General features: G+C 41.6%; 2 protein-coding genes across 5 annotated transcripts in view; both read right to left on the reverse strand.

Moving 5' to 3' along the window:
* Positions 1-4: 4 nt before the first annotated feature.
* Positions 5-14,311, reverse strand: pik3c2g (phosphatidylinositol-4-phosphate 3-kinase catalytic subunit type 2 gamma). Its single transcript, XM_063480359.1, has 32 exons — positions 13,874-14,311; positions 13,682-13,761; positions 13,274-13,425; positions 12,529-12,643; positions 12,309-12,420; positions 11,830-11,900; positions 11,603-11,666; positions 11,368-11,493; positions 11,173-11,203; positions 10,237-10,420; positions 9,977-10,099; positions 9,685-9,813; positions 9,086-9,200; positions 8,865-8,998; positions 8,528-8,716; positions 8,024-8,117; positions 7,767-7,861; positions 6,726-6,906; positions 6,484-6,591; positions 6,290-6,382; positions 6,012-6,141; positions 5,783-5,919; positions 5,526-5,695; positions 5,275-5,431; positions 5,070-5,179; positions 4,796-4,964; positions 4,147-4,265; positions 3,931-4,027; positions 3,773-3,836; positions 3,560-3,639; positions 2,435-2,560; positions 5-1,633 (listed from the first exon to the last, which is right to left on the reverse strand). The coding sequence occupies exons 1-32, from the start codon at positions 14,309-14,311 to the stop codon at positions 1,481-1,483; spliced, it is 4,146 nt and encodes a 1,381-aa protein (XP_063336429.1). The 3' UTR covers positions 5-1,480.
* Positions 14,312-21,252: 6,941 nt separating this feature from the next.
* reln (reelin) overlaps positions 21,253-26,211 on the reverse strand; it is a 98,794-nt gene continuing 93,835 nt past the window's right edge. For 2 of the 4 annotated variants that reach the window (XM_063479419.1, XM_063479418.1), the window contains exons 64-65: positions 24,470-24,596; positions 22,601-22,707 (exon numbers count right to left, since the gene is read on the reverse strand). In XM_063479419.1, the coding sequence (XP_063335489.1) occupies positions 24,476-24,596 (121 nt within the window). In that variant the 3' untranslated portion in view covers positions 22,601-22,707; positions 24,470-24,475. Of the gene's footprint in view, positions 22,708-24,469; positions 24,597-26,211 lie in introns of all 4 variants that reach the window. The other 2 variants (XM_063479421.1, XM_063479420.1) reach the window with 1 other exon arrangement.

The following is a 26,211-nucleotide window of genomic DNA, read 5'->3' on the forward strand; positions in this document are numbered from 1 at the left end:
GGCACACACGCACACCTTGCCAGCAGATAGAGAAGCGTGGCTGATGTGGGAGCAGCAGCGGCAGCAACAATGAAAATATATAAATAAATCAAAAAGAACCATTTCCTCAGATATAAATACCACTTTTATTGTCAGAAAATAGAAGTGCATTTATTTTCCCCCACTGCCTGCAACTGAGAGCTGCAGAAGAAAAGACCAGAAGGCTCCAGTGAGTCTGAAAACACACATAATAGTTCTCTCCTTGCATCTCTAAAGTAATAGAGACATTCCTAGAGTAATGATTTTAGAGGAGTAGATTGATCTCTTTTCTTTTTTATGTGGTAAACTTGATTGCACATGCTGTAAAAGGGTCTTGGACATCCACAACATTTTTTGTGGGGGAAGGAGGTATTTATCGTTAATGATTAGCTAAACAATATATCAGGCCTGAAACGGATGTGTAGCGCCAGGATAAACTAATACTCCATGAGCACAGCTTTTAAAGAGTACCATCTTACAGTCCTACTTCCCTGTGAGAGACCCTTCAGGGAATAATATAAATACGATTCACAGAGGTATACATAATTTAACCAGATCCAGTTCAGGGAAGTCTATTTCTATCCTCTTTCGCCACTAAATCACTATGAATGAGGCAGAGGAAAGTATGGGTCAGCAGGCCTGTCAAGAGAAAGGACGGCATTAAGATAACACGAAGACCTGGTTGTGCCTTGAAAGTGTGCGCGTCTTATTTTTCTTTCTTTTTTTGTCATCATGTGATTGTCTGCCTTCGCGTGCCGGTGCACACACGTGCTAAATCGGTGTTCAAATGCTCCTGATGGATAAGGCAAAAGGCTGGTGAGGGGGCGAGTGTTAACTCAGCCCCACGGGCCAAAAAGGCAGAGTTGTCATCCTGCTCACACGCTCTCCCTCACCCCCTCACGCCTCCAGTCCCACTGGTCAAGGACAGCGCAGTTGACGCAGCCTGAGGGGACAAACACACTCAGGTAACAAACCGGCGGCGCTGCATCACCTCCTCTTTAATCTGTCGCGTCAACAGCCTCGGCGACGTACACGTTTACAAGGTCTTCTTTTTGCTCTCGGTAAAAACAAAGTCAAGTGCAAACGAAAGTGCCACAGTGATTAAAAAATAAGTTTTCTTCATCCATCACCAAAGTAACATTAGAAAAACTAGTGAACAAAAGGCCTTCATTTGATAAAAATTTAGAAATAATAAATCCTGTGTCACACAGTAAACAGTCCGCCGTGTTCTTTCAGTCTGTTTTGTAACTTTATCCACTCACTCCCATCCGCTGGCAGTGTTTTCAGGTCTGGAATGAGATTAAGTTGCATCTGATAAATAGGTATAACTGGCATGCACTGTTTTGTATACAGTGCATTCTTCCTCTTCTCAGGCATCTCCCTCTCAAATCCATGAATGTCGTCCCTCACTCGATGTGGTTGCACCCCCTGCTGGCAGTAAGCCTGCAGTGCAGCTCTGAGGTCAGATAGCAGAGTTTCCAAGAGGGAACCAGAGCTCCTGATTGAGCAACTTTTCGTCCAGTTTAATGTTAGTTGCAACCACAAAAGCCTTCTTGCTCTTTACTACCACTTCCAGGACTATCCCATTCAGCTGTGTGACCGAAGTGTACTCCACCTGTGAGTATGAAGGAGACACTTTAGTTGCCTAGCTTAAGATGTGGTTTTATAATTCTACAAAACTTTTCAATGCATGAGATTCTAAATAAGAGGTTATAAGATTTACAAATTATAAATTTGTGGGAATATGATGGTTAGTGGGTCAAAAGATCATGTTGTAAATCAGACTGCAGCAGCACAGAAGGAACTCTCATTATAATGAAATATATAAACACATTCATACATTTAGTTATAAGTCTGAGTGAGAATTTATCTGAAGAAGTATTCAAAACACAAAGCAAAAGAAAAACAAACTTTTTTCATCACAATTAACTGTACATGTGACAGCTAATGCATGATGACAAAATCCAGCTCAAGGGTTCAAGGATGCACCATCATATTGGGTGAAATTTGTGATTGTGGCTGTACTGCACAATTTCTTTTTTGTTGTTTTTTTAAACTAAGCACTTCAGTTTAGAAGTTAAATTGAAAACAAATTACCCATGTGAAAGGCACACAGACTAAGAGTATTAAGTACTATTAGCTGATTTTCCATTTGACGCTACTCAGTTGATCACATTTTTGGATTGCCTCAGATAGCTTGGAACCCCAGCCATGTAGATATTAAAAAAGCACCTGGTGCCACATACTACCACCTAATGGAAAACCCAAAAACTGAGTGGAGCCGAGCCAAGCCAAGCCACTATGTACTAGTGGAAAAAGGTTATAAATGTACTAGCTACCCTGTAATACAGCTAAGTACCAAAAGATGTCTTGACTGTGTCTAATCATGGATAGAGAGGAGGAATGATGGCACTACCAGTTCATTGAAGGTGGGGTTGACATTATTACGGACAATCTTTGTCTTCCTCTTGGAGCGCTGCCGAGGGTCTGGCCTCAGGTATGTGATAACATAGGCATCAGGGTTAGAACCGTTCGGGTGCTTCTGTTGAGGAGAGGCGAATGGACAGGAAGTCAGAGGAGAATGAGCACGTGCCACAAGTACACTCAGTCACATGATAGCAACTAATACATTTTTGCAAACTGCTGAAGATTAAACTGAGCATCAGAATGGAGACGAAAGGTGATTTAAGAGACTTTGAATGTGGCGTGGTTCTTGGTGCCAGATGGCAAATGACCCGGTTCTTATAAAGCACTTTTCTACTCTACCTCAAAACTCAAAGAACTTGCCTCATTCATACTAGCACTTTGTTTTATGGCTATCTAGCATTTACACTAGTTGTTTTCCGATGAATGGACCGGAAGGTTGGTGATTCGATCCACCATCCATCCAATTAGTAGATGACCGATTATATCTCCCGAGCCACAGCCAATCACTCAAACCAGACAGGAGTGTTTCAGAAACTGCTGATCTGCTTTTTCACCATGTCCTTCTCTATGGTTCATAGGGAGGTTCCAAAAAGACAAAGAATCTAGTAAGCAGCAGTTCTTAGGACACAAATACCTGGTTGATATAAGAGGAGAATAACCTCTGGTAGTTCATGATGGTGTAATGGACATGATCGAACTAAGGATCCTACAGCTTAACACACTGTGACACAAAACTTAAATTATCTCAAACATTTTTCTTGAACGTGACAAGGAGTTCACTGTATTCAAATGGCCTTCACAGGCACCAGATCTCAGTGCAGTCGAGCACTTTTGGGATGAGAGATTCACAACATGAAAGTGGATCTGTGTGACACTATCATGTCAACAGACCAAAATGTCTGAGGATTATTTCCAGCACCTTGTTGAATCTATGTCATGAAGAATTAAGGAATTCAGAAGGCAAGACGGTCCAACCTCATACTAGTATGACTAAGTTAATGAGGTGAACCTGATGTAGTATCCAGTGAGTATATATCTGATATAGAACCCTAACTATACATGCTTTACTCTTGCTAAATGCTGCAGGACAGTAATAAGAATAAATGAAACTCACAATGTTCTTCAGGTGTTTTATCATTACAGAGAGCTTGTAGTTGGCGTAAGTAATGTAAAGCTGGACCTGAGGCTGCTCTTCTGCAACAGATAATCACACAAGTGCAATTAGATCACAGCAAAAGAATTTCTTATAAATAAACTAATATCACACTTTTCTCAATACACCACGCAATCAACGCTCACATTCACATATTTTTTCCATTGTTCTTACCTGCACATTTTGGACCTCGGTTATGTCCTGGACCATCCAGAAACAAGCTGCAGACAAATTCATTCTGCGGGTGGCAAATTGAGACACTTTTCAAGTTCAGCTCTAATGGGGAAAAAAAACTAATCACAAAGGACTACTAAACCAGGGAATAAACTCACTCCTTTGCAAGGTCCTTCAAAAAGCTCTTTTAGGTATTTATTCAGCAGAGACATCTTCCTGCCTGGGGTGAATGACATCTGGTACCAGCTCGGAAACCTTGGGAGCAAAGGAGTGGAAGCGAAGTCATGCATCGAATTATGTAATTACTATGAGAACGAGCTGTGCGACAAAATATAATACGTGTGAGCAGGATTTATGTTAATTTATTCACTCACTGTGGTAGTGTTGATTCAATAAAGTGTTTCTGCAGCTCCCTATGGATCAGCTCAAACTGTCCAAATGTTTTCTCACTGGTCAGAAACCCATCGTCAATGGTTATCCTTAGGTCATAGAGCTGCAAATCAAACACAACCAATTATTACATTAGATAGAGACTACAGGAACTGTGTTAAAGCTTCCAGGGAGATTGTTTTAGTAGCTCAAATCACTGCTCATATGCAAACTCCTTTATTTTCACTGCATTTTTGCTAACATCTGAATCCTTGGTCCTTGCTGTTATTTCTACTATAGACTGAATGTGACTAGAAGAACAAGCACTTGACATCAGGACAGCTCTTCGGATCAAAGAGTAGTAAATGCTTACAAATACTCCTCACCCAACCCTTGGGAAAGACTTTATAAGCACAAGACTGCCTTCTGACAAGCTGTAAGTGACAGCAAACACACACTGTCAGCGCAGTAGTGAGGGCTATTCCTCTCAGATCAAAAAAAAAAAAAAAAGTGTGAATTTGCTGTCACTTCCAAGTGTTTTATTGCCTCCTCCAGCTATTTGGGCCTAATAAACAGCCCTGTGGTGCATCAGGTAAAATCTATTTTATAATGGTGTGTTTTGTCACTGAGGCCAAAGTGCAGTTGCAGGCTTACCACATCTTTTCCCTTGGCAGAGTATCCCAAAATGACAGCTTCCTGAATGTTACTAGCAGGAGCAGGAGCACTCTCCCGGGGCAGGGTGCCCTTTGTCTTGGGTTGAACCATGTTGTGTGCCAGGAAGTTAAACTTGACTGCAACACAGTCCATACTCTCCTTGATCTTCCTACCACAGGTGTAACACAAACAGCAGAAATTAAATGCAAGTTTGTTTATTTGCAGAAGGATTACATGTATTCTTAGGAAGACGTTGCCACACACATCACATTACTTTGTAAAGAAGGAGGTGGCCTCCAGATCCGTATCGTGAGGTCTGAGGTTGTTCTGGACGTACTGCAAGTCATTAGAGTCCTTTAGTTCTGGCATTCCTGCATGTAGCATCTGGAAATTTACACAATGGGTAGAAACCTGTTTTACAGGATGTTTTCCGTTCTCAGACAGAGCTAAAAAGGGACTGTAGTGTTATTTAGTCTTACAAGCTCCAACAAGCTGAGTATGAGTGCGGAACGCTGTCTGATTATGTTGTAAGCCTCACAGCAGAGCTCCACGAAGCGATGCAAGCGTTGAGGCTTCTGCCCTCCACCAGTGATGAAGTGGTGCATCTCAGATGTAAAGATGAAGGGAGACCGGTCCCTATTATTGAGCGGGAAAAATTTTTTTGTTGACTCATACATAACAGCACTCTGTCCTTTTTCAAAATGCTGCTTTGCTTGACTTGCTGACTTACCTTTTAACACCTCCAAACATCTGTGCATTGCCCATTATCTTCCCGAAGTCAATGTGAAACATGTGCCCACTTTTTTTCAGCATGATATTGTCATTGTGGCGGTCGCAGATGCCCAGGATGAAGGTAGCGACACACCACCCGGCACACGAGTGCAGGAAGTTCATCACAGCCTGCATATAAACAGAAAGTGTTATGCATGAGAAAGATGGAGCGGTGACAGTGCATCGTTAAGAAAAGGCTTTTCAGATGGTCTTAACCTTCTCGTAGTCTTCCTTAGTTCTGTTAAACATGTGAAACCATTTCTCCAGAGTGTCCTCTCGGAGGCTTCCACTCAGACCCCACTCTTTATGAATCTTTGCCAGGGTCACTGCCTCTGGTATCACTTCCACCAGACCTGACAAGCATAAAATAACAAGCTTTGGAAAAACACAAATTCCCAGACTATTTATGGACGTTCAAAAGCACAAACAAATCTATCATACTGACCCCGAGCTTGGCCTGTAGAAATACACTTGTAGGTGATCATTTGTAGATCGAGTCCCTCTTGGAGCCACACTCTGTCCATCGCACGGACAATCTGAAGTACCAGCATGTCCTGACGCAGGTCATCTCCTGTCTGAACAACACGTTTAACTGAGATTTCCTTAGAGTGTCCTCTAATATTCAGAGCTATGTAATAGCAGTTTTGAAACAGATTTCATTTCCCTGGAAGAGAACAAGCAAAAACACAGTGTGGATCGATCTAACTGCATATCATTACTCACCTTGCAGATAACATTGTAGTTCTTGGCCAGAGGGTCAGTGCAGATAAATGGGATCCCCAGAGGAGCAGCAAATGAGCTGTAGACCTTACAGGCCTGGAAGTAACACATCAAAGAGTAAACACCTGAAATAAAACGTTGCTGTGTGTTTGCATAAAAAAAATACTGATATATGATGTGGTGGGTAACAATCTTACTTCTAGGTTCACTCCATTCACACAGACAGCAGGATCTAGTGGTAGGCAACAGCTGATCCCATCCTTAAAGAAGTCTTCAATTCTCCACCTTGTTTTTTTCAAAGCACTCTGCAGACAAAAGAGCAAAGCGGGAGAAAAAACACAAAACAAAAAATTAAATGCATTTCTTGTACATCGACAGACATAATGATTACAAGGATTATAAGCCAGGAAGTGAATACACCAATGAGTTAATTACGGACCTTACGACGAGCCTTGTCAGCACTGCGAATGCTACTAGCCACCTGTACGAGCACAGCCATCAGCTTGGTTTCGCGCTGCAGCTCTTCCCTCAGTGCTTGGCCGCAGCACTGCAGCAGGGCAGCGTGAATTTTACTGAACCAGCTCTGGTAGTGTTGGTCATTGCGGGCATCCTCCAGCAGCCTGACATTATATTCTAGCATGAGTTGTAAAGCTTTGCATGCATGATGTTGTCACTTACTGCCTAAAAACATCATAGAGGTTGAACCTAAATACAGTGAGTCTAGAACTAAAAGAAATAAGGTCAGCTGATAAGTGAAGCATCTTAACTGTGTGTGAAGGCCAGTGAAGAATTGCTTTGTTAACACACGCTAGAATACAAAGGCAGTTTCCTAATTTCACCTCTTTTAGCGTGCACAAAATGTACTTCTTTATATATTTCTGTTTTCATCGGATTGGATAATTAACAATACAATTTGATCATATTCAATGATATCAGCTCTAAAAATAGCAGCTGCATTTTTATACCAGCTGCTATTTTTAGATCTCTTATTGGGAGGCCCATTATACAATGGGCGGCGCACAGTGTCAAGTAGAAATTCCTTTAGCCTGATTGTCATTTTCAAGAAGAATTTGCAGGGAGGCAAACTTGGCAAGTTCTCCAGCTGGGGAGAGAGGAGTTAGCGGGAAATCCTGCAGTTCCTCGTATGTTATGGGAAAACTAGTTTAAGTCATGTCACACAACCCTTTACAGTAAGAAAGACATAGTTTCTATTTGTACTATTCAATGAATTCAGGGGGGAAGAAAATGACTTGGAGTAAGATTTAAATTTGATAAGTCTTTATGGACTTGTTCTTATGTGATCACTATTTGATCACAAAATCGAGTAGAGTGAAAAACTGTAATAAATCAATCAATATTTTATCAGTAAAGACAGAAGTCTTTCAGTTTTATTCATGTTAATATGGCAATAAACATTTTCACCTGAATGAAATGACAGTAGTTTTAGTATTATTCCTCATCAGTTTAGTGTCTGACTCACCAGAAGAGCTGCTGAGCGATGCGTATGTTCCTAAGTGATCTCTCCAACAGCAGCATTACCAGGGGTCCATCCAATTTCCACTCATTCTTCAGTGCCTGCAGGAAAGGAACACTCATCAATCACACATCAAACTACTGAGCGTGCAAAGTGTGCCACCAGTTGTCCAATTTATCGTCTGAAAAATTAAACTACTTCAACATCATATTTTTTTTTTGAGATCTCTTTTGAAAGGTTTGAATGTGTGTTAGTTTGCTCACCTGGACCAGCTGTGGTAAATACACCTCCAGCTCCCCATCTGGTATCTGCTCAAAGTACTGAACGGCTGTCTGTCGTACAGTCTGATCATGAAAGCTGGAAGTGAGATCAGTGGGAAAGGGTTCAGATCATTTTTGTTTTAAATGTTTTTTTTTTCTAAATCAGCTTACAAATGAAACATTAACCAGATATCCATCAGTTTCTATTACAAAAGTTCTTCTTTATTGTTTATTGTCTTGAATTATGCGCTGTGCTTCATTTATGATGATAATGTAGGTGGCCAGGAATATTAAGAAGATTAAAAAAATAATATTCCAGATCCAGGACGATCAGTGTTAGGCTAAAGGAAGCCAGAACCAGAGAACCGGACTACGCTGACCTTGTTTTAGGGTACCCAGTCATTACCTTGTGTTAGTTGAACTGATAACTACTTTTATATGTTGTATATATTTTTTGGTCAGCTTTTCTAAGTGACAGCACTTTATTTTTGCATGTAAACGCTGTACCTGTCGCTAAGCAGGAAAAGGGCTTCCTCAGGTAGATAGATAGCCCAGTTCTCCAGTATGGTGTAGATTTCTGTCAGGTTTTCAGGATACCAATGGGAAACTCCGCCCAGCAGCAGGTGGAGGAACGTACTTTGTTTGTCGCTGCTGTGACGTTTCGTCCACAGGAAAGCTTTCTCATTCTCTGTAAGACTGGTGAAAGAAAGATTATTTTAGGAATGTGTTGCTTGACAACAAAACCCAGGCAGCAATCTTGAAGAATTACTGAGAACTCGTAGTCCAGGGTATTTCTGACTAGTCCTGTTCTCAAATGACTCCGGAATGAAGTCATTCTACTCACAAGCAGAGACAATGCTTCTTTGAAACCTCCAGCATTTTCTTTTGCAGTTCCTCACAAGCCTGTGTGAACAATATTGACCCAGGGAGTGCAATGGGCCTCTTATACTCCCACTCAATCTGGTCTTGAAATTGAAGCTGAGGGAAAAGGTTGGGAGATAAAGAGTTGAGGAATGTGGTATTATTTTTGGTCAACAGAGGGCAGAGCTGTCCAGTATTACTTACCTGCATTATTACCCCAGTGGCTTGTCTGTGGCTGTCAAAGAGGGCAGCGGATGGAGGAAAAGACAGCTCAGCCAAAGTAGACATACAGAGCAAGACGGTGCCTGTTACGAGAGTCCTGCACACACAGAGAGAGAATACACTTATTGCAACAGAACTATACTGAGCTTGTAAAAACACAATCAGCCTTTAAACACATGCAATGCAAAGCAATTTGAAAACTGTTCTTGCACAGTGACATGTTTTCATCTGTTGTTTGGAGTCTTTAAAGTATTCAAAGAATGAAGCACTTTCATTTTAATGCGTGAAAACAAACACAGAGATAGTGGAACTGGGTTTTCCTCAGTTAACACCAATACCTGATTTAATTCACAGTTGCATATACTCACCAGTCACTTTATTAGGTACACCTGTACAACTCCTCATCACTGCAAATATCTCATCAGCCAATTAGGTTTAGATTTTTACAGCTAAAATAGCCCTGTTCTGCTAGAGGTTTCTTCCTGTTAAAAGGGAGTTTTTCCTACCCACTGTCTCCAAGTGCTTGTAAAGTCCAATGAGTGTGCATATGAATTTTAAACCAATCCAAATAGACAACTTACCTATCGCTGTAAAGAGGTAGTACAGCCCACGATAAAAGCTCAGCAGTTTTGCCTTTCTTGGAGCCCTTGAGGCAAAAAGTGAGCATGGACTCATAGGGAAGCTGATTTATTGAAACAGGGAATACTATCCTAAAAACAAAGAACATATAGGTTATATTTTATTCATTTTCACACGTTGTTTGTCTTGCAATTACTTTACATTATCGTACTTTAGACCGGTTGTAAACGAGGAAAGAGGAAGTTGGACGTGACAAAATAAAATTTATACTCATGGGCACAATCTAACTCTTACATGCGGTTACACTGGATTGTGTTTCCGTGTGACAAGGCAGTGCTGATATTTTCACAAACTCCACTGTCGCAGAGCTTCCGTCCTACATACGTCAGCTCACACGAAATAGAGAATGACTCGTAACTAAAAGAAGAGGAACAATAAAGCAGGGAAGAATCCAGTAAATATCAACGGTGTGGTTAACATTCATGCTTGAGTGCGTGAATTGAGTTTGTGCATGCATATATAAATATATAAAAATACAATAACCACACACGTACATGTCTACCCAGATGGGGTGTAGTTTGTAGAGAGCAGCAACTTTGAGCTGGAGGATGTCGCGGTTGTGGTCTACGTCACAGATTTGCAAGCTGCTCGTTACCTTCGGGGCACTGAAGTCTGACTGGAAGTTTTCAAAAAACACCTGCAGCAGCTTTTGCAACGCCCCGTGGAGCATGAGCATGGCTAGAGCACAGATAATAAACATCACTTAAGAGAGTCCAACTTTTTAGTAGAACCATTACAGCAAAGTTTTTAGCTGAAACATTTAATAATGATCGTCATTGCTTTATGTAGATGTATCAATAATAGGTGTAGTATACCAGAATTGTAGTTTGCTCTTTTTTTCCTTTGGCATTGGAAAAATGCAAAACATGGCACTGAAGCAGTGTTAGTAAAGAGTAGTGTACATATAACACCATGTTTGTGCGCCAGAGGCAAAACTGATACGCCTGACAGTGGTCTTCCAAAAATTGTAAATATTTAAATAACAAATATGTTTTTCAAGTTTTTGAGCATATTGAGCGTATTGTTACAAAACTAAAAACGCATAACCATGTAGGTTGGTGGGCAAGTTTGTTTAGGGAGCTCGGTTTCATATCAAACTTCTTTCCTCACTCTGATCCAATCATCTTCTTGTCTGTCACATATAGTGAAAGCTATTTCCTGCTCTTTAAAACTCTGCTATTTTATCATTCTGCCTTTAACTTCCGGCGCCGCTCCGAGCTGGCAGCCAGTATCAGCAGCTCTACCAAAGTCCAGTCACCAACACTTCAATGAGTAAATAAATTGTTTCACTTTCAAATAGATTCTCCTTATGTAAATAAACCTGAAGCCCAAAATAATCTAAAAGACTTCTTTGCTGTCCAGCAACAAAAAAAAGTTTACAGTAAATATACACCACACACAACCACACACGTACCAGTATAGATACTCACCATCTGCACACTCACTTATCTCTTCATGACTCTGCAAAACAAAAAATGAAACATCTGTAATTTTTAATGTGAGGAGGCATTTTTTGCAGGTTTTTAAAGGTACAAGAAAAAAGACTGACTGAAGCAAATTTTTCAGGTTAGTGTGATACTAACTTATATTTATACTAATGGTTCTGTTTCTGTGATATAACATACCAGAGGTCTTGGATTAATTCTGTTGAGGCTGCCAATGGCATCCTCCAGTTCTTGACACGTGACATTACACAGAAGGTTGCTGATGGTCCGAGCACGGCTCACAATAACACCAATATTCACCCCAGACTGCAGACCATAATAAGACGAGACACAAATGAGGAGAAATATTGGACAACGATGTACTGAGAAAGGATATCCACTAGCTGCTTTCATTTATTTATTTATTTTTACTGACCTTATTACTGAAGAGCTCTTTTGCCTCTCTACAGTAGGTGTCGAGCACACTCTGAAGACTCGGCCTGAGAGGGGAGGAAAAAGTGAAATCAAAGTGGTAGTAAAACCAGCTCTCTTCATGTTTTCTGCAAACAGACACCATCTGACTGTCTCGCCATCAAATAGCTGTCATTGTTAATGAAACTACTCCTCAAAGCTGGTGGTATGCAGTGCTGCTGGTTGTCTTACTTGCTGGTGTTGAAGACGAAAGCAGAAGCAAGGAACTGGAACAGCTGGCATGCAGTGTTGTCATCCATAGCCTTAAAGAGGGCGACATAGATTGGAATGTTGGATTTTTATGGTTATGGTGTCGCTCATATGTGGACAACTTCCATAAATAATATCCAATATGTATCTTATATAAAACATTTAACTAATTACATGACAGTGAATGTGTATATTTTGTCTTTTATGCATTTAAATCTAAGCGCACCTCGGGTTCACCTTTATTCTGTTTACGTCTTCACGCTAAATGCCACCAGTCATGGCGTCATGTTTACACAGAGCAAAGTCAAGAGCTCAGGGTGGAGATTTTTACAGCTACAATAGTTCTCACGATAACAAACCGGCCAGGGAACAGGAAGAGTTGTACATTGTTTCAAGACTTGGGACAAAGCGAAAGGATCCTTTCTGTAAGAGGAAACGGAAAAGGACCTTGAGCCACTCACATGTCTGGCCAGTCCGCGTTTGATGCTGTTGATGTCTACCAGTCGGACGGGGACTTCTAGATTAAGCTTGTAGTAGATCTGAATTGTCTCGTGCATGCCGAGCAGCTCTTCACTAAAGGCAGAGATGAAAGAGTGCATGGGGCACATTACACCACATTAAACGATGCAGGTTTAAGAGGATATCATGAGCTTCTGCAGTAAAATCTAGCGATAAACTTACTTCTGGAGATACTCCTCGGAGTCGCACAGTTTCAATACGCAATGCTCAGATTGGTCAGGAGGGATGTCTAGAAGCTGGGAGATGTCCTCAATTAGACTCTTCACTGTCCTGTTCACTGGATAAAAGATTAGACTTCAGAGACCTCACACATGCCAACATATGAAGAAACTTATGAAGCATTTATAGATATTACCTACAAATGACCCTGTTCAGCACAGTTTCCTGGGTTGGGAGGTTGGGCAATAGCTGCTTACTTGACTGCTGATAAGTCTGTTAACACTTTATGCCAATTTGACCTTTTTTGTTTTTTTAAGTTAGAAATATCAATCATGCATAATTTCTAAAACAGACTACAAGTAACAAACAACATTTTATGATATTTTTTCCTGTTTTAAATTCATTTAACTGCCACAGAAACCGAAAGACAGAGAAAGCAACAAATGCTGTTAAGTTGTTTGCAGATACTTAAGGACAGACAAAAAGCAAGAAAGCCCACGTTTCTGACCAAATACCATGTGTGATGCCTGCACTGTCATCTCAGTGTCAGCGCATGATGACAGAAGAAGCTTTGCAATGAATTCATTGATGGTTTTTAAACATTTGAATGCTTTTAGGAACAAATCACACATTGCACTATTGTAGCCACTTTTAAAGGATTTCTCTCCCTCCAGTATTTTGTGACACTGGATGGGATGCTGCTGCTAGCTAACAGAAGCAAGTGAACTGGTATATATATAAATGTTACCTGAGGTGGGAATGGGGATCTGGTTTTGGTCCCACACCACACTGATAGTCACCTCGACCTGCTGCAGCAGAGCACGGTTGATGTCCAGCAGTCGACCGCATACCAAACCGGAGTTGTAAAGACTGTCTGAGTGCTTGTATTTTGACATTAAGCTGCCAGAGACAGTGAAGAAAAACAGGTTGCAAATGCCAAATGAAAGTATGATTGCAATTAGAAACCAACTGGAACTACAGAGGAGCTGTCCAGCAGCAAAACAATTTACAGTAAATATACAGCATATAAGATTTAAAGTCCAGTGACTCATTTTGTTTACCTGATTTCTGTCATAGTAAAGGAGAATATTGTAAACAAAAGCATTTTATAGTCATTTCATTTCCACACAAGTTGTTTTTATGGTCATTTTCATACCTGGCAGTTGCAGCAGAAAATGAAACCATTGTCTTGGTGCTGCCCTCCGGAGTGTCTATGAGTGTGATGACCCAAATATCCTGATGAGGAAAAGAATACAAGAGACACTCTTCAGTCTTTTCGCTGTATTTTGGGTTTTGATCTTGAAAATTAAGGAGCTTTTTGTCTACAATGAGTATTGGAGATGCTTACTTGGTTGCATACTTCAGTCTTGGAGCGATTCAGTCTTTGAAGAGGCTCGCTGAAATCACAAGAAACCTGCTTTTTGAGTCCCGGCCTGGGAGGAGGAGGAGGAGGAGGTCGAAGGACCTTTTTTCCTGGCAAACATTCACTAGGAAGCCTACATCTTTGTAGATTAGGAGATCTTGGGGGTACTGGGGGACGACCATTTGTGCCCTGCTGGTTGGTATTTCCAGGACCTCCGACCTCAAAATTCCAGACTTCATTTCCAGGTTTAGGCTGGGTTAAGGTGGGGGATTCTGGGATCTCGTACAAATTAGGTCCATCATTTTGTGATATGTCATCAATGCTCTCATAAAGGTGTATTGCTTCTAGATCGTCCCTCAAAGGCATGGGGAGATCGGGGTCGCTCGCATCTTGTCTGTGGAGTGATTCAGCTGAGCTTTCCATTGCATTTTATTCATGTAAACAAGTTTTTCTGGATGCTGGTGTTTCACACTCCGCACTGCCTTCATTCACAGCATGGCAGAACAGAAAAAACCTATGTGGTGGTATTATTAATAATGACAAGTTAGGATACTTGATGACTTACATTAGAAAATGCGAATTGTTGAAGGTAGGGCGGGTTTTATGAGCAGAGTCTAACTGAATCTGAAGGTTCAGGCTGGTGTAATTATTAACAAGCTTTCAAATCATAACAGGAAATCCAACAGAGCACACCAATAAGCCCACAACAATGCCTTGTTATATATCAGTAACACCACAAATAACACATTGTGCCTTAAATTCTATTTTTATACAGTATAAAGCTGAACAGCAGGGAATTTTGAATTTAAATCAAACTCAAATCTAGCCTGGTACTTTTTCATATCACATAGTGTCTTCCCTTCATGTCACAGAAGGGCCTCTATAGTAAAATGTCAAGACTAGCTGTGAATAACAAGATTTATCTTTTGCAAATTCATGGGTATATTTTTGTGAGCTTACCGTAAAAACTCTGATGTCTGGCGCGTATCCTGTTCAAGGTGAATGCTTGAATGAAGCCATGTCAAGCCAGTTAGACCTGTAAGACATCTGGAAAGGTTTGCTAGCTCCTCCCACTGTTCCGCCTCTTCCCTCTCCCGCGTCACAAAGTTGCCCTCTGCTGGACAAAACTGTGTATTACATATGTGTGCGTGTGCCGTAGTTGTACAGGTGAACTAATTCCAGTTAGTTTTTAGTCTTAGATTAAAATTTGAAAACACAAAACAATCTTGACTTTTCATTGTATGTTTCAGTATATTAAAGTTGTACATAGAAAATGTTGATTAGATTTAATTTGCGTGTGTTTTTCATGAGTTAACCAATAAAAAACCACACGTGACATTAACTTTCAAAGCAGCACCACTTCTGACTTTACTGTATGTGTGTCAAAATGTTTTAAACGTGATCATAAACATGGATAAACACGTCTGTCCAGTTCAACCAACACACCGCACTACACTGAATACACTCCTCATGGAGGAATGTTATTGAGCAAGTTGAGATACGCGATCACTGTGTTTCAGTGGGTCACAAAGACTTGAAAGGAGCGAGAACGACATGCATGTTCAGGTGGTCCCCAGGTAGCACATAAGGTAAGAATACATTTAAGAAAGAAAAACGCAGATATGTTAAAATACGTCGCTGTAGTATCCTTTAATCAGCCTTTTCAGTTCAGTTTGGGGCACGTAAATATTTACTGTACTGTACATACAGATTTGCTGGATCCTACATGCCACGGCGACATTTGTTTTTGCGTCTTTCTGTGGGAATGAAAGCAGAGGCACGGCACTGAATGTGTCACACAGGTGCACAGCACAGACGGCTGCTATAAAAGGGACGATGGGGCAGGAAGAAATGCATCCGAACCACACAACTCCCCGTATTTCACCAGCTCCCAGCAAACCTGTATTTCCTGGTTACTATTCACTCATCCCTTTGGTTGTGCTCATACTGATTGGATGTATAGTGGCAGTGGTAAAAATGTTTATTTACTTCTGCACAATTCACTTTCAAAATTATGCCTTACACATCTATTATAATTGCACTTCTGTTTGGCTTGTGCTTCTCTTTAGGTTGTTTATATCAGAAGAAAAATGAGGTAAGGTAACTCCTGAAGTTGAAGCATCATCTTGAGCTCGGTTTGGGCTCTTTTATGTTCAGGTTTCTCTTTTTTTCAGATTGGATGACTTGCGGCATAGGTTGATTCCTTTGTACACCTACGACCCTGCAGAAGAACAGGAAGACTGGGGTGATGCTGGCAGGGAGGATGAGGATGCGGAGCTCAATGTAGGCACATTCTTCTAGTAGATTCAGAGGAGTTAGAACGAGACTTTATATGTTTGTTTTGATTTTCATTTATGTACCGTCACCATTAAGAATCTTTGAGGTCAGTATTAAAGCTTCTGTTTACAATTGGCAGCCAACCAGAAGAAAGTTGACAAAGTATGGGACAAAAGAGCTCAAGTAGATTGAGTCCAATAAACTCGACTGGTTGTTATGTAGCACTTTTCTGCTCTACTTGGGCACTCAAACCATTTTATACTACAAACCTCATTCATTAAAACAGCATTTTTTTTTCTATGCGGATGTGCTTTCTAACATTCACACTCTAATGAACGCATCAGAAGGAACTTAAGGATCTTTCCCAAGGAGTCTTTTAAGGACAATGGAACAGCCAGTGATTTGAACCACAAACCTACACACTGGTAGACAACCCACACTACCTCCAGAACCACAGGCACCCTAAACTGGGTAGAAATAGATAGCCACAGAATGAAAGGGACACCATTAATACAAATACAATGTTTCCATCAATCTAAGTACTTATGATGGCATGTTGGAGATTTAGAAACATGCCCAAGTACTCCTTGGCATGCAGACTGGAGCAGCCAGGGATTGAACCACCAACCTTCTGATTAGTAGATAACATTCACTACCTCCAGAGCTACAGCTACAAATACACCTATACAGGGCCTTTTAAAACTACACCTGTCCATGTTAATTTGTAAAATTCTATAATCAGTCATATACAACAGCTCTTGTATCATTTGTTACCATGTTAGCATCTTGCTAACAATTTGAACTGTAAGTTATACTTCAGCTGTACTTTTTCTGCAGCTAGCGGCGTCTGTCATTTATTGTCTACTGATTTGCTTTGACTGGTTAATACTTCTATTTGAATCTGTTTTAACTGTGCATGTGCTCCCTTTCTCATTCTCGGGCTACCTATTTCTGCCCATTACTTTTGTGGGGGCTGTGATCCATGAGGTAGCATGGGTTGTCTACCAGTTCCAAGGTTGGTGAGTTAAATCCTTAGCTGCTCCAGTAGCTTCCAAAGAATCCATGGGAAAGATACTGAACTGCAAAGTTCTCCTGATGTACTCATTTGAGTGTGAACATTAGATAGAAAACACGTAAGCGTAGGGAAACAATTACTATTGTGGATGAGGCTTATAGTATAAAAGTGCTATATAAGAACCAACTACATTTGATTCTTACTTTAAAATGTCACCTTCAGTACCCCTGTGTATGATTCACTGAAGTACATCACCAGTCACATAAGTTTTAACACTTCGATTACATATTTTCAACTTCATACTAGTACCCTCATTTCCTGTCATGCACGTGGGTGGCAATGACCATTTCAGCTTATGTAGAATTTGATTTTCTTCACAGGAACCTTTGTACAACGAGGCACAGCTCACCATTTCCTCTGGCTACGGAACATGATCACAAATTCAAGAAGAAACTTATTTAGGCAAATAAATCTTCATTTGCTGTACATGCTGCACAGCAGCAGCTTGTTGCCTGGATTCAAAGTGTATATAGAGGTTGTGGTTGAAACGTGACTTAAAGCAAACACCAGATGGCAATGTAACATTGCCTTTTTACCTCAGCTGAAATTATTTTTTTAATAGGCTGCACAGAGTTTTATTTTAAAGGACAAAGCAAATGTTATTCCTGTGCAATAAACTGGAAGTTTAAAGCTTGAAAGCTGTTTGTGTGAATTTGTGTGTTTCTTCTTTTACGTGTGTGTGCAATGACATTAAAGACACACCTGTTTCTGATTAGCAATCAGAAGCTGGAGTTTGAAGGCTGCTCGAGTGGACACGCTTTCATGTTTGGTGGGCTTTTACAGAAAAAGATGGGATCGCAAAGAAAGACCAGGTGAACAGCACATGCATGCAAATAACTAAGAACCATAAATGCCTTTAATTGAAATATTATTTCAGTATGTATTGTTTTGGTGTGAATTCACATTAGTCTGGGCATCCATCTGTTTAGTCCATGCTGCTTCTTGATCTCCATCCTGCTGGTCTCAGCTGCGATCCTCCCAGCACTGGCTCTAGATAGCCTGCTGTGCTACTACTGTCCTCTGCAGCAGAAAAGCAAGCCCTGCCCCCAAACCACCAGCCAGTGTATGCCCGACCAGCGCTGCGCCATCTCCAGAGGCAACTATGGCTTCTTCCACATCTTGTCTTCTCAGGGCTGTGTGGACAGTAAACTCTGTGGCTCCCATAAAGTCGTCTCTTACCAGGGAGTCAAATACAATGTCAGCTACACATGCTGCTGTAAAAATCAGTGTAATATCCCGCCCAAATCTGACAGCAATCTGAAGAAGCTACTGGATTTGATTGCATTAAAAGTTGATCATGTGGGGAACACCGATGGTCTTAAGGAAGAGCCTTTGGATTCATGTCCAAATAACACAAGAACAACAATACCTGTCACTGATGCATAGGTACCTGTATTGTTGAAGACTGGGGAGAGTCCTGTTAGCCACTGGTACTTAAATCTTCAGAAGATGAAAGGCATTCAGTCAAATGTCTAAATCTCAGTCATTACTTTTAAAAAAAGTGTATGATGTATTGTGTGACTTGTATTTATGTGCCAGAGAGATGGACTTGTCAACCATCTTTCTGTAATGCCTATTTCCATATACATGTGTTTAAAAAAAATAAAAGCACTGGCATGATCAAGCTTCTATTGGTGTAGCTGCTCTGTGTGAATTTAACAAGCAGGTATAATCAAAGGTGTGGCCTGTACAGCTGGAGTCAGTGATGAGATTGGAGTTCAGCAGGAGAAGCTCTGAAATGTTTTGCCGGGACTTAAAATCTCTTAAATGACAAGGTGAGACTGTGCGAAGCTTCACACTAAAATTGTTCCTGCATTTTATCGTCAATGCTGGAAGCAGTCTGAATGTGATTATCAGAGGAAATCCTTCACACCAATACAAGAAATGGTGAAATTTCATACTTACTGCACAGCTGTACAAGTTGACCGGTTTTAAAGATGATAGCTGTGAAGATGTTGTCCATCTGTTTAATATAATGGATTTAAATGGCACTCACTTTGTTTCATGAATGAAAATAACATCACAGAAAAATTCAGCAGCAATGTTTCTTTCCAGTAATTATGACCCATTATCTGTGAGCTATTTAACGTGGTAAATATAGTATCTAAATTCAGCCTTTACCAAACAATAGAAACTTGCAGCTAACTAACATGTAAGTTCAGCTAAGGGGCCAGTGACTTATGAATCCTGTCACTTTCACTTTTCAGCCTCTTACGGGGTTTTTCACTCTGCACAGCGTTACAGTTTGGCGGTGTTGGGGAAAAATGGCTTCTATGAAACTGTGGAAAGATGTTGGTACTGCGGTTTTCAAATTTGTTTTGCTTTTTTGTTTGTTTTTTAGCACTTTGAGTATCAGAGTATCAGTTTTTCATCAGTCCACTTATTTACTGCAGGTGGTGCTGGAGCTCATCCCGGGGGGGCGTACACCCTGAACAGGCCACCAGTCTGTTGCAGGGTTAACACAGAGAGACGGATAACCTCACATTCTCACATTCACACACCTGCAGCCAATTTGCAGTCACCTGTTAACCTAATGAGCTTGTCCTTGAGCTGTGTGAGGAAACTAGAGTGCCTGGAGAAAGTTCACTGTGCTGACCAGAGTCACTCTGGAGACAAGTGTCGTTTAGTCCAGTTATATTTAGGAGAAGGAGACATTTCTGCAGCTGAGAGACTTCCATTAACTGGTCGGTTTGCATAAAATAAATCTAATTTTTAAATGGCTTTGCAACCCAGACAGAAAAATGCAGTTGATTTAGTGAAATAACTATTTAAAATCTCTTTTTACCAGTGGCCTTTCAGTGTAGATTGCAAAAACTAAACCTCTGTAGCACTAAGTATGTGTTTTACCCAAAGTTTAACAGATGCTTCTCTTTTCTTTGCAGCCTGAGCATGTTGAAGCTCCTGCATATCGCTGGTTTGTGGCTTCACTTCCTCCTTCCCTCTGTGCTCTGTGACAACTTGCTTTGCTTCTACAGCCCCATGCTGGAGAAGGACAAGACACCTGAGTTTGTCGTGACAGAGTGCCCTCCCAGTAAGGTGTGCTTTAAGGCAGATGGCCGCTACGGCAACCACAGCGTCCTGTCAGCCAGGGGCTGCATGGCAAAAAAAGACTGCAGCCAGAAGCAAAAAGTCCACTTCAAGGGGACAACCTACACCGTAAGCTACAGCTGTTGTGATCAGCCGTACTGTAACTCATGCCTGAACATCGCACTGGAACCCCTCTGTCTCACTTTAGCACTTGTAACAGTGTGGGTGATGGTCGGTGATGGTTTGTGAATACAGACATTTTGATGAACATGCTCAGAGGACTTGCTGCAGCCTGAGCCTGGAGTAAGGCTGAAGGTCTGCAGTGATGTGTGGTGAACACCCAGTCTGAAGACACTGAGGTGTGCACTCAGGTGAAAGAGAGAATTTTATCATAAATGTCTTATTAAATTTGGCTACATATCCAAGATGTACACCACCTCTTGCCCATCGTCATCAGCCAGGTTCCAGCCCACTACAACCTCGGTTGGATCAATGGCTTATTTTTTTTTTATAAACAGGTGCTTTGTTTTTATAGTTCTCTGAATAAATAAATATTTGAATAAATTATCAAATTTGATGCCTTTTGAATGTTTTCCCACACTCTTCTGTCACATAAAAAGTCACACAGATATGGGGCAAGGATGGTTATGTTCTGTATTTTTCTTATTGTCATAATTTTACAGAAAATCAAAACAATTAACTGATTCCTACTCTCACGTATCAGTTTCCAGGGATTTCTTTATGCCATTGAGTTCTATCACTGAATTAAGTACACATTTAGGAGTTACTCACTGGCTTGCATCTTTCTTTACGACTGATATGTACACAATAGATAATTTAGAGTCAGCCATACATGGCTTTAAATCTTCATTGGGGTCTGAGAGTGAGAGCCACAAATGGGGAAAGGAGAGAAAGTCTAAAGCAAAAAATACAAAAGCTTATTTTGAGGGAATGAAAGAGAGCAGCTGAAGCAATGTGTACAGTATGAGGTTTGGACAGTTCTTTATTTCCCTTTTATAAGGCTGCTGGGTCTCCCCATAGTGGATATACATATATATACAGGAGATTGCTATACTGAAGTTACACTGAGGGCAGAGGGTCCATATTACACAGACTTCAAAAAACAACACTAATAGAGCCTCACCTCCAGGTATCAGAAATCAGCAGAGAGAGGATGGGGTGGGGGGGAAACAGCACAAGAGAAGAGGGAAGTGAAGGAAGAGGGGAGATGATGCAGTCCGAGAGCCTGACTCGACTGCCTAATAACTTAACACTAGAAAAAACATACAGATTTCACGCACAGTGCATCTTAAATAGGTCACGTGAAGAACCATTTACCATAAATATCTGTATTTTTCGGGAACCAACATATATAAAAAATGATTAAAAAAAAACAATTGCTGTTCAGTCTTTATTTTTCTTTTTTTTTCCTCTCCTTATTTTCTCCTTTCCGTCGTCTGCAAATCGTTCTTTTGCTTCTTCTTCGTGTGGAGCCGGGGCTTTTCTCGCCCCGCCCCGATGTGGATAAACGAGGAAAAGGAAACAGAACCCAGCACCCAGCACAAACCGACCCTCCCCACCCCGCCCCCTTAAAAGCATATGAATTAGTATAAAACGAACGAACAAACGAACAGAACACCACAGTCAACTCATCACAAAAAAGAACCCACAGACACACAGAACAGCAAGAACACAGTACTTTTTTTTTTTCCTTTTTCTTTTCTTTTTTTCTTTTTTTCTTTTCTTCTTAGGGCTTGATCACCATCATTCCTCCTAATGGTCAGCATCATCATTGCAGTCGTTCTCTCCGGGTGTACTGGTTGGCAGCGGTGGAGCGGTCCTCCCACCCGGTGGCTCAGTGGAACTGGAAGGCTGCTCTCCAATCGGCTGGTCAGTTCAGCAGTGATATATTATCTCTCAATTTCACAGTGCGGCAGGAAAAGAAGGGAGAAGGTGAAGAAGGGGTAGAGGGAGGGGGCTGGGACCCAGAGGGAAGGGTAGAGCAGGTGGGAATGGGAATCGGAGGAACCACAGCAACAATTACAAAACAACTAGAAATCCCGACCATCCCATGGGAACAAGTAAACAAAACAGCCTCTTCACTCCTTCCTTCTGAGTTTCAATCCCGCCAACCCATGGGTTTGGGAAGGCCTTGATTGGCTGGAGCGTAAACTGATTGGATGTTCCGTGTTTGTGGCAGAGGGGTGGGTAAAGATGGGCGAGGGAACTCTAAGGCTGACTGGAATCCACTGGATGGGTCTCAACAGGATGAGAATAAGGATGGTGTGTGGCAGGTCGATGTGTGGTTGGCACGTCAGAGGATGAAATCCCTACTCGCTGGGTTCAAGCACGGCGCTGCAGTGCCCGCCTCTTGCGGCTGTAGTAGTGACGCATGCCGGTCTGTCTGGCAAAGTTCATCATGTAGTTCTGTTTACGTGTGCTGCAGGGATACAAAGACAGTAAAAAAAAAAAAAAAAAAAAAAAAAAAACAGAGGGAGGGAAAGAGGAGGGGGTGTGAACGTTAGCAACAGAGTAAAGAGCTGCTGCAAAAATCACACATTCCCATGCACGCACTCGAAACCATGCACTCACACACACAAATGGCCGAATGCAGCTTCCGCACTCTCTCACATCCGGAGTCATGCTGGCTATTTTTTTTTTAAGTCACGTTTCAACCACAACCTCAAACACTCAACGGTTGCATGGATCCCACAGCTCAGAGAATGGGTGGCGCTACTCGATTTCATTACACTCTGCACAAATGAGAGGCAGCTAGATGGTGAATATGGCACTACAATTAGCTACATGTATCCATCGACTAGACCAAATGTAACACGACAAGACAGAAGACACAGGAGTCTACAGACACACTAAAACATACTAGGGAGAAACTCTGACACTGAGTGTTTGAGGTCAGAGGAAACAAAATAATAAGAATTTTAAAAAATAATTTAAAAAAGCCATAAAGTGCAGGGTGGTGAGCGTGAACGGGTGGTTTTAAATCTAAGTAACAGAGAAAAGCTGCAGTAGATCATTCTTGCTTAGCCTGTTCATTGCCTCTTCCATCCAGCAGGGCGGTGCCAGTGAGCCAGGAGTGCAGCCAGGGCAGGCAGGGGGGGCCTCTGCGAAGCAGGGGGGAAGGGAGGGGGGCAGGGAGGATAGGGCGAGGTAGGTAGATGGTGCCAGTGGGTGTGATGGTTGATGCTGTACAGGCGAATGGTAGCGATGTGTGTGTTTGAGAGCACGTGTGCATGCTGGTGTGTTTCTGACTTGTGGTCAGAAACCAGAAAGAAGTGAGGAGGAAGCTCCTGGCTCAGAGTTACATTGTCGTCGTCCTCGGACAGACAGCCATGAGTGAAAAAAAAAAAAAGGATGGAGGGCTATCGCGACAGTCGATCTGTTAAAGCCATGCAAGGATGGAGGAGTCTAATGAAACTCTGGTCAACTGTGAGTTCATTTGAGGATAAGGATGTGAGATGCCCTGCACTGCGACTGATGCTGATGTATGAATGGAAGAAAAGATACATCGTCATTCACTGCTGAGGCTTGTGTGATAATAAATAAACTACAGCAAACAGTAATCTTTTTCAGGTCTGCTTGTGAATCAGCAGCCGTGTCAAAAAACACTACAGCAGCCTGTAGTTGAGGTGGCAGCAAGAACAAAACAGACAGATACAAGTATAGTGATGGATTACATCACACATATACACACAAACACACTACCATTGACATTTGTGCATGTAAATTGTTACATTTAAATGCCGCAGTGATTGCATATTCAAATAATAGCCGCTTTATTTGAAACCTTTGTGACCTTGTGTCAAACCATTTACAAAAAAAAAAAAAATGCATGTCAGCAGAAAATTTACCAGCACTGTTCAGGATTTGTTTATCCCTCCATCCACTGAATTTTCATGGATACTGTTGTACTTCCTGTGCTAAGAGCTGTCTTTTAAAAACTGTGTGTTGGATCATTTTATCAGTGAGCCTCCAGCTGAACACTGTGAGCAGCTGACCTGCCCTTTGACCTGCCTGTGGGGGCTTACGTGTTGGAGAAGGCATGGAGATGACCATGGTGGTGATGGCGAGGGCTGCGGTGTGTATGTGAAATCAAGGGTGTCTGCGGAGTAATAGGGAGAACAAAAGGAGCTGGGAGGAGGATGAGGGAGGGGGCTGCATTCAGGAAGAGGCGGAGAACTTACCTGACACTACAGCCATGCCAGAGGGAGCAGAATACAGAAGAGAGCAGAGGTTAGAGCGCGAGAGGGGAGAGGCAGTAGGAAGGGACTGCTGTCTCGTAGAAAGGTCTGGGAGGGTATGAGCCCCAGCCTGGGGAGGCGAGGGGCCCAAAGTGGGGAGAAGGGAGGAAGAGAGGAAGGCAGAAAGATAGTCAGAGGTTCAAGGAAGAAACAAGAAAGCGTGGGAAAGACAGAGAGAGTGAGGAAGGAAACAAAAAACATGAAAGAAAATGGAGAACAAAGAGTAGGCAGAACAAGTGAGGAAACAGTAGAAAGATGTAAGATGGAGATATAACCACAGGCAGAGGTAAAGAAAGAGAGCAAGATACACAGCAGTAATCCATCCATTGTATGCCAAAATTGTAAGACAAACAGGGAAAGAAAGGGGAAATACGGGAAGAAAGGAAAAGAGGAGGAGGAAGATGCGGAAGTACGGTAGGAATATAAATGTGGCACAAGCAAAAGGAGCGAGCATGACCGCATGATCGAAGGCATCGGTGAGGTGAGGGGAGCAAGGAGGCAGGGAGGAAAAGCGTGTGAAGCAAAAGAAAAAGATTGAGCAGGAGGATTGAGAGGAGAATGTGCGAAGGAGTGGTGAGCAGAGAGAAATAAACAACAGAGCAAAATGTGAGGATCGCGGTCACTCCTTTCAGCAGACACTGTTGAAACCAAGCGAGTGCAAAGGAGGGAGTGGGACAGGTCGCGGCCATGTAGACCAGGGACAGCTCAGGTTAGGCATAAATGTGTGTGTCTGTATGAGTCATTATTTGCGTTTGTGTGCAACTTTGCATAATCTGGAAACCACATGGCTGTTGTATGTACCATCTGAAATGCTTTGGTTACACATCTGAATGACCAATCAGCACCTGCATGTGAGGGAATTTAAGCAATTTCCCAGAACAACATGCAGAGAATGTATTGAACATGCTTAACAATGTGCTATAGACCATGTTCATGATATCTTCAGTGCCCTGCAGAATCTCCACTTCTCCATTTAAAAAAAAAGAAGCAAAAAAAAGCCTGTCATTAGATTTAAACGCTGGAATCGACTTCCGCTTTGATAAAACAGACTCATCCAGGTTATGAGCTACAATGTAACACACATGTAGAAAATGGGAATGAAAGACAGAGAAAAACAATCAGTGAAAAGGTTCAGTATCCACAAGTTAAGTGAAATCAAATTTAAGAACAGCGCATTACCTAAAAGAAAGAAATACAGTAATGTCGTTTATAGATGAAATGGATGTGACACCTAAAAACAAAGAAGACTGGTCAGACTGTGAGTTCACAGTGGAACAAAAAGACACTTTTTAATAGATGTGAAGTGGCCATCACACTTTCCTTTGTTTTACATGGAAGACAAGAATGATCCTGTTCTCCATCTGTACCACATGTGAATTATTTCAGTTGCATTTTTTTATAGAGTGCCATTCACAACAAGAATCATCTCAGAACCACAGACCGTGTTAAAGACGGATGTAGCTGCACTGAAAGTAGTTTGCAGAGTCCTGCTCATTTTAAAGCCTTGAGCTGAGCATTGTGTTCCTAGCCCACAAGGTAGCGGCTTGCCAACTTCAAGCTAGCCATGCAATGATGCAAACCCCATCGTATTTTCTAGTGTACCTTAGGTCAGACCATAATTTACAAACAAGCATCATATATTAAAGAAGACTAATGATAAAAGCACAAACACAGAGAGCAGCTGT

This window comes from Pelmatolapia mariae, linkage group LG7, assembly GCF_036321145.2.
Source record: "Pelmatolapia mariae isolate MD_Pm_ZW linkage group LG7, Pm_UMD_F_2, whole genome shotgun sequence".
In the NCBI taxonomy this organism is placed as follows: Eukaryota; Metazoa; Chordata; class Actinopteri; order Cichliformes; family Cichlidae; genus Pelmatolapia; species Pelmatolapia mariae.

Bases quoted from the DNA above. Each gene is read 5' to 3' on its own strand.
- pik3c2g (XM_063480359.1), bottom strand. From the start codon at position 14,311: ATGGAAAGCTCAGCTGAATCACTCCACAGACAAGATGCGAGCGACCCC. The intron at 9,201-9,684 runs GTAAGTTGTCTA...CTGTGTGTGCAG, and splicing joins CTACCTCTTTACAGCGATAG to GACTCTCGTAACAGGCACCG. The intron at 8,717-8,864 runs GTGAGTAGAATG...TTCTTTCACCAG, and splicing joins AAGAAGCATTGTCTCTGCTT to TCTTACAGAGAATGAGAAAG.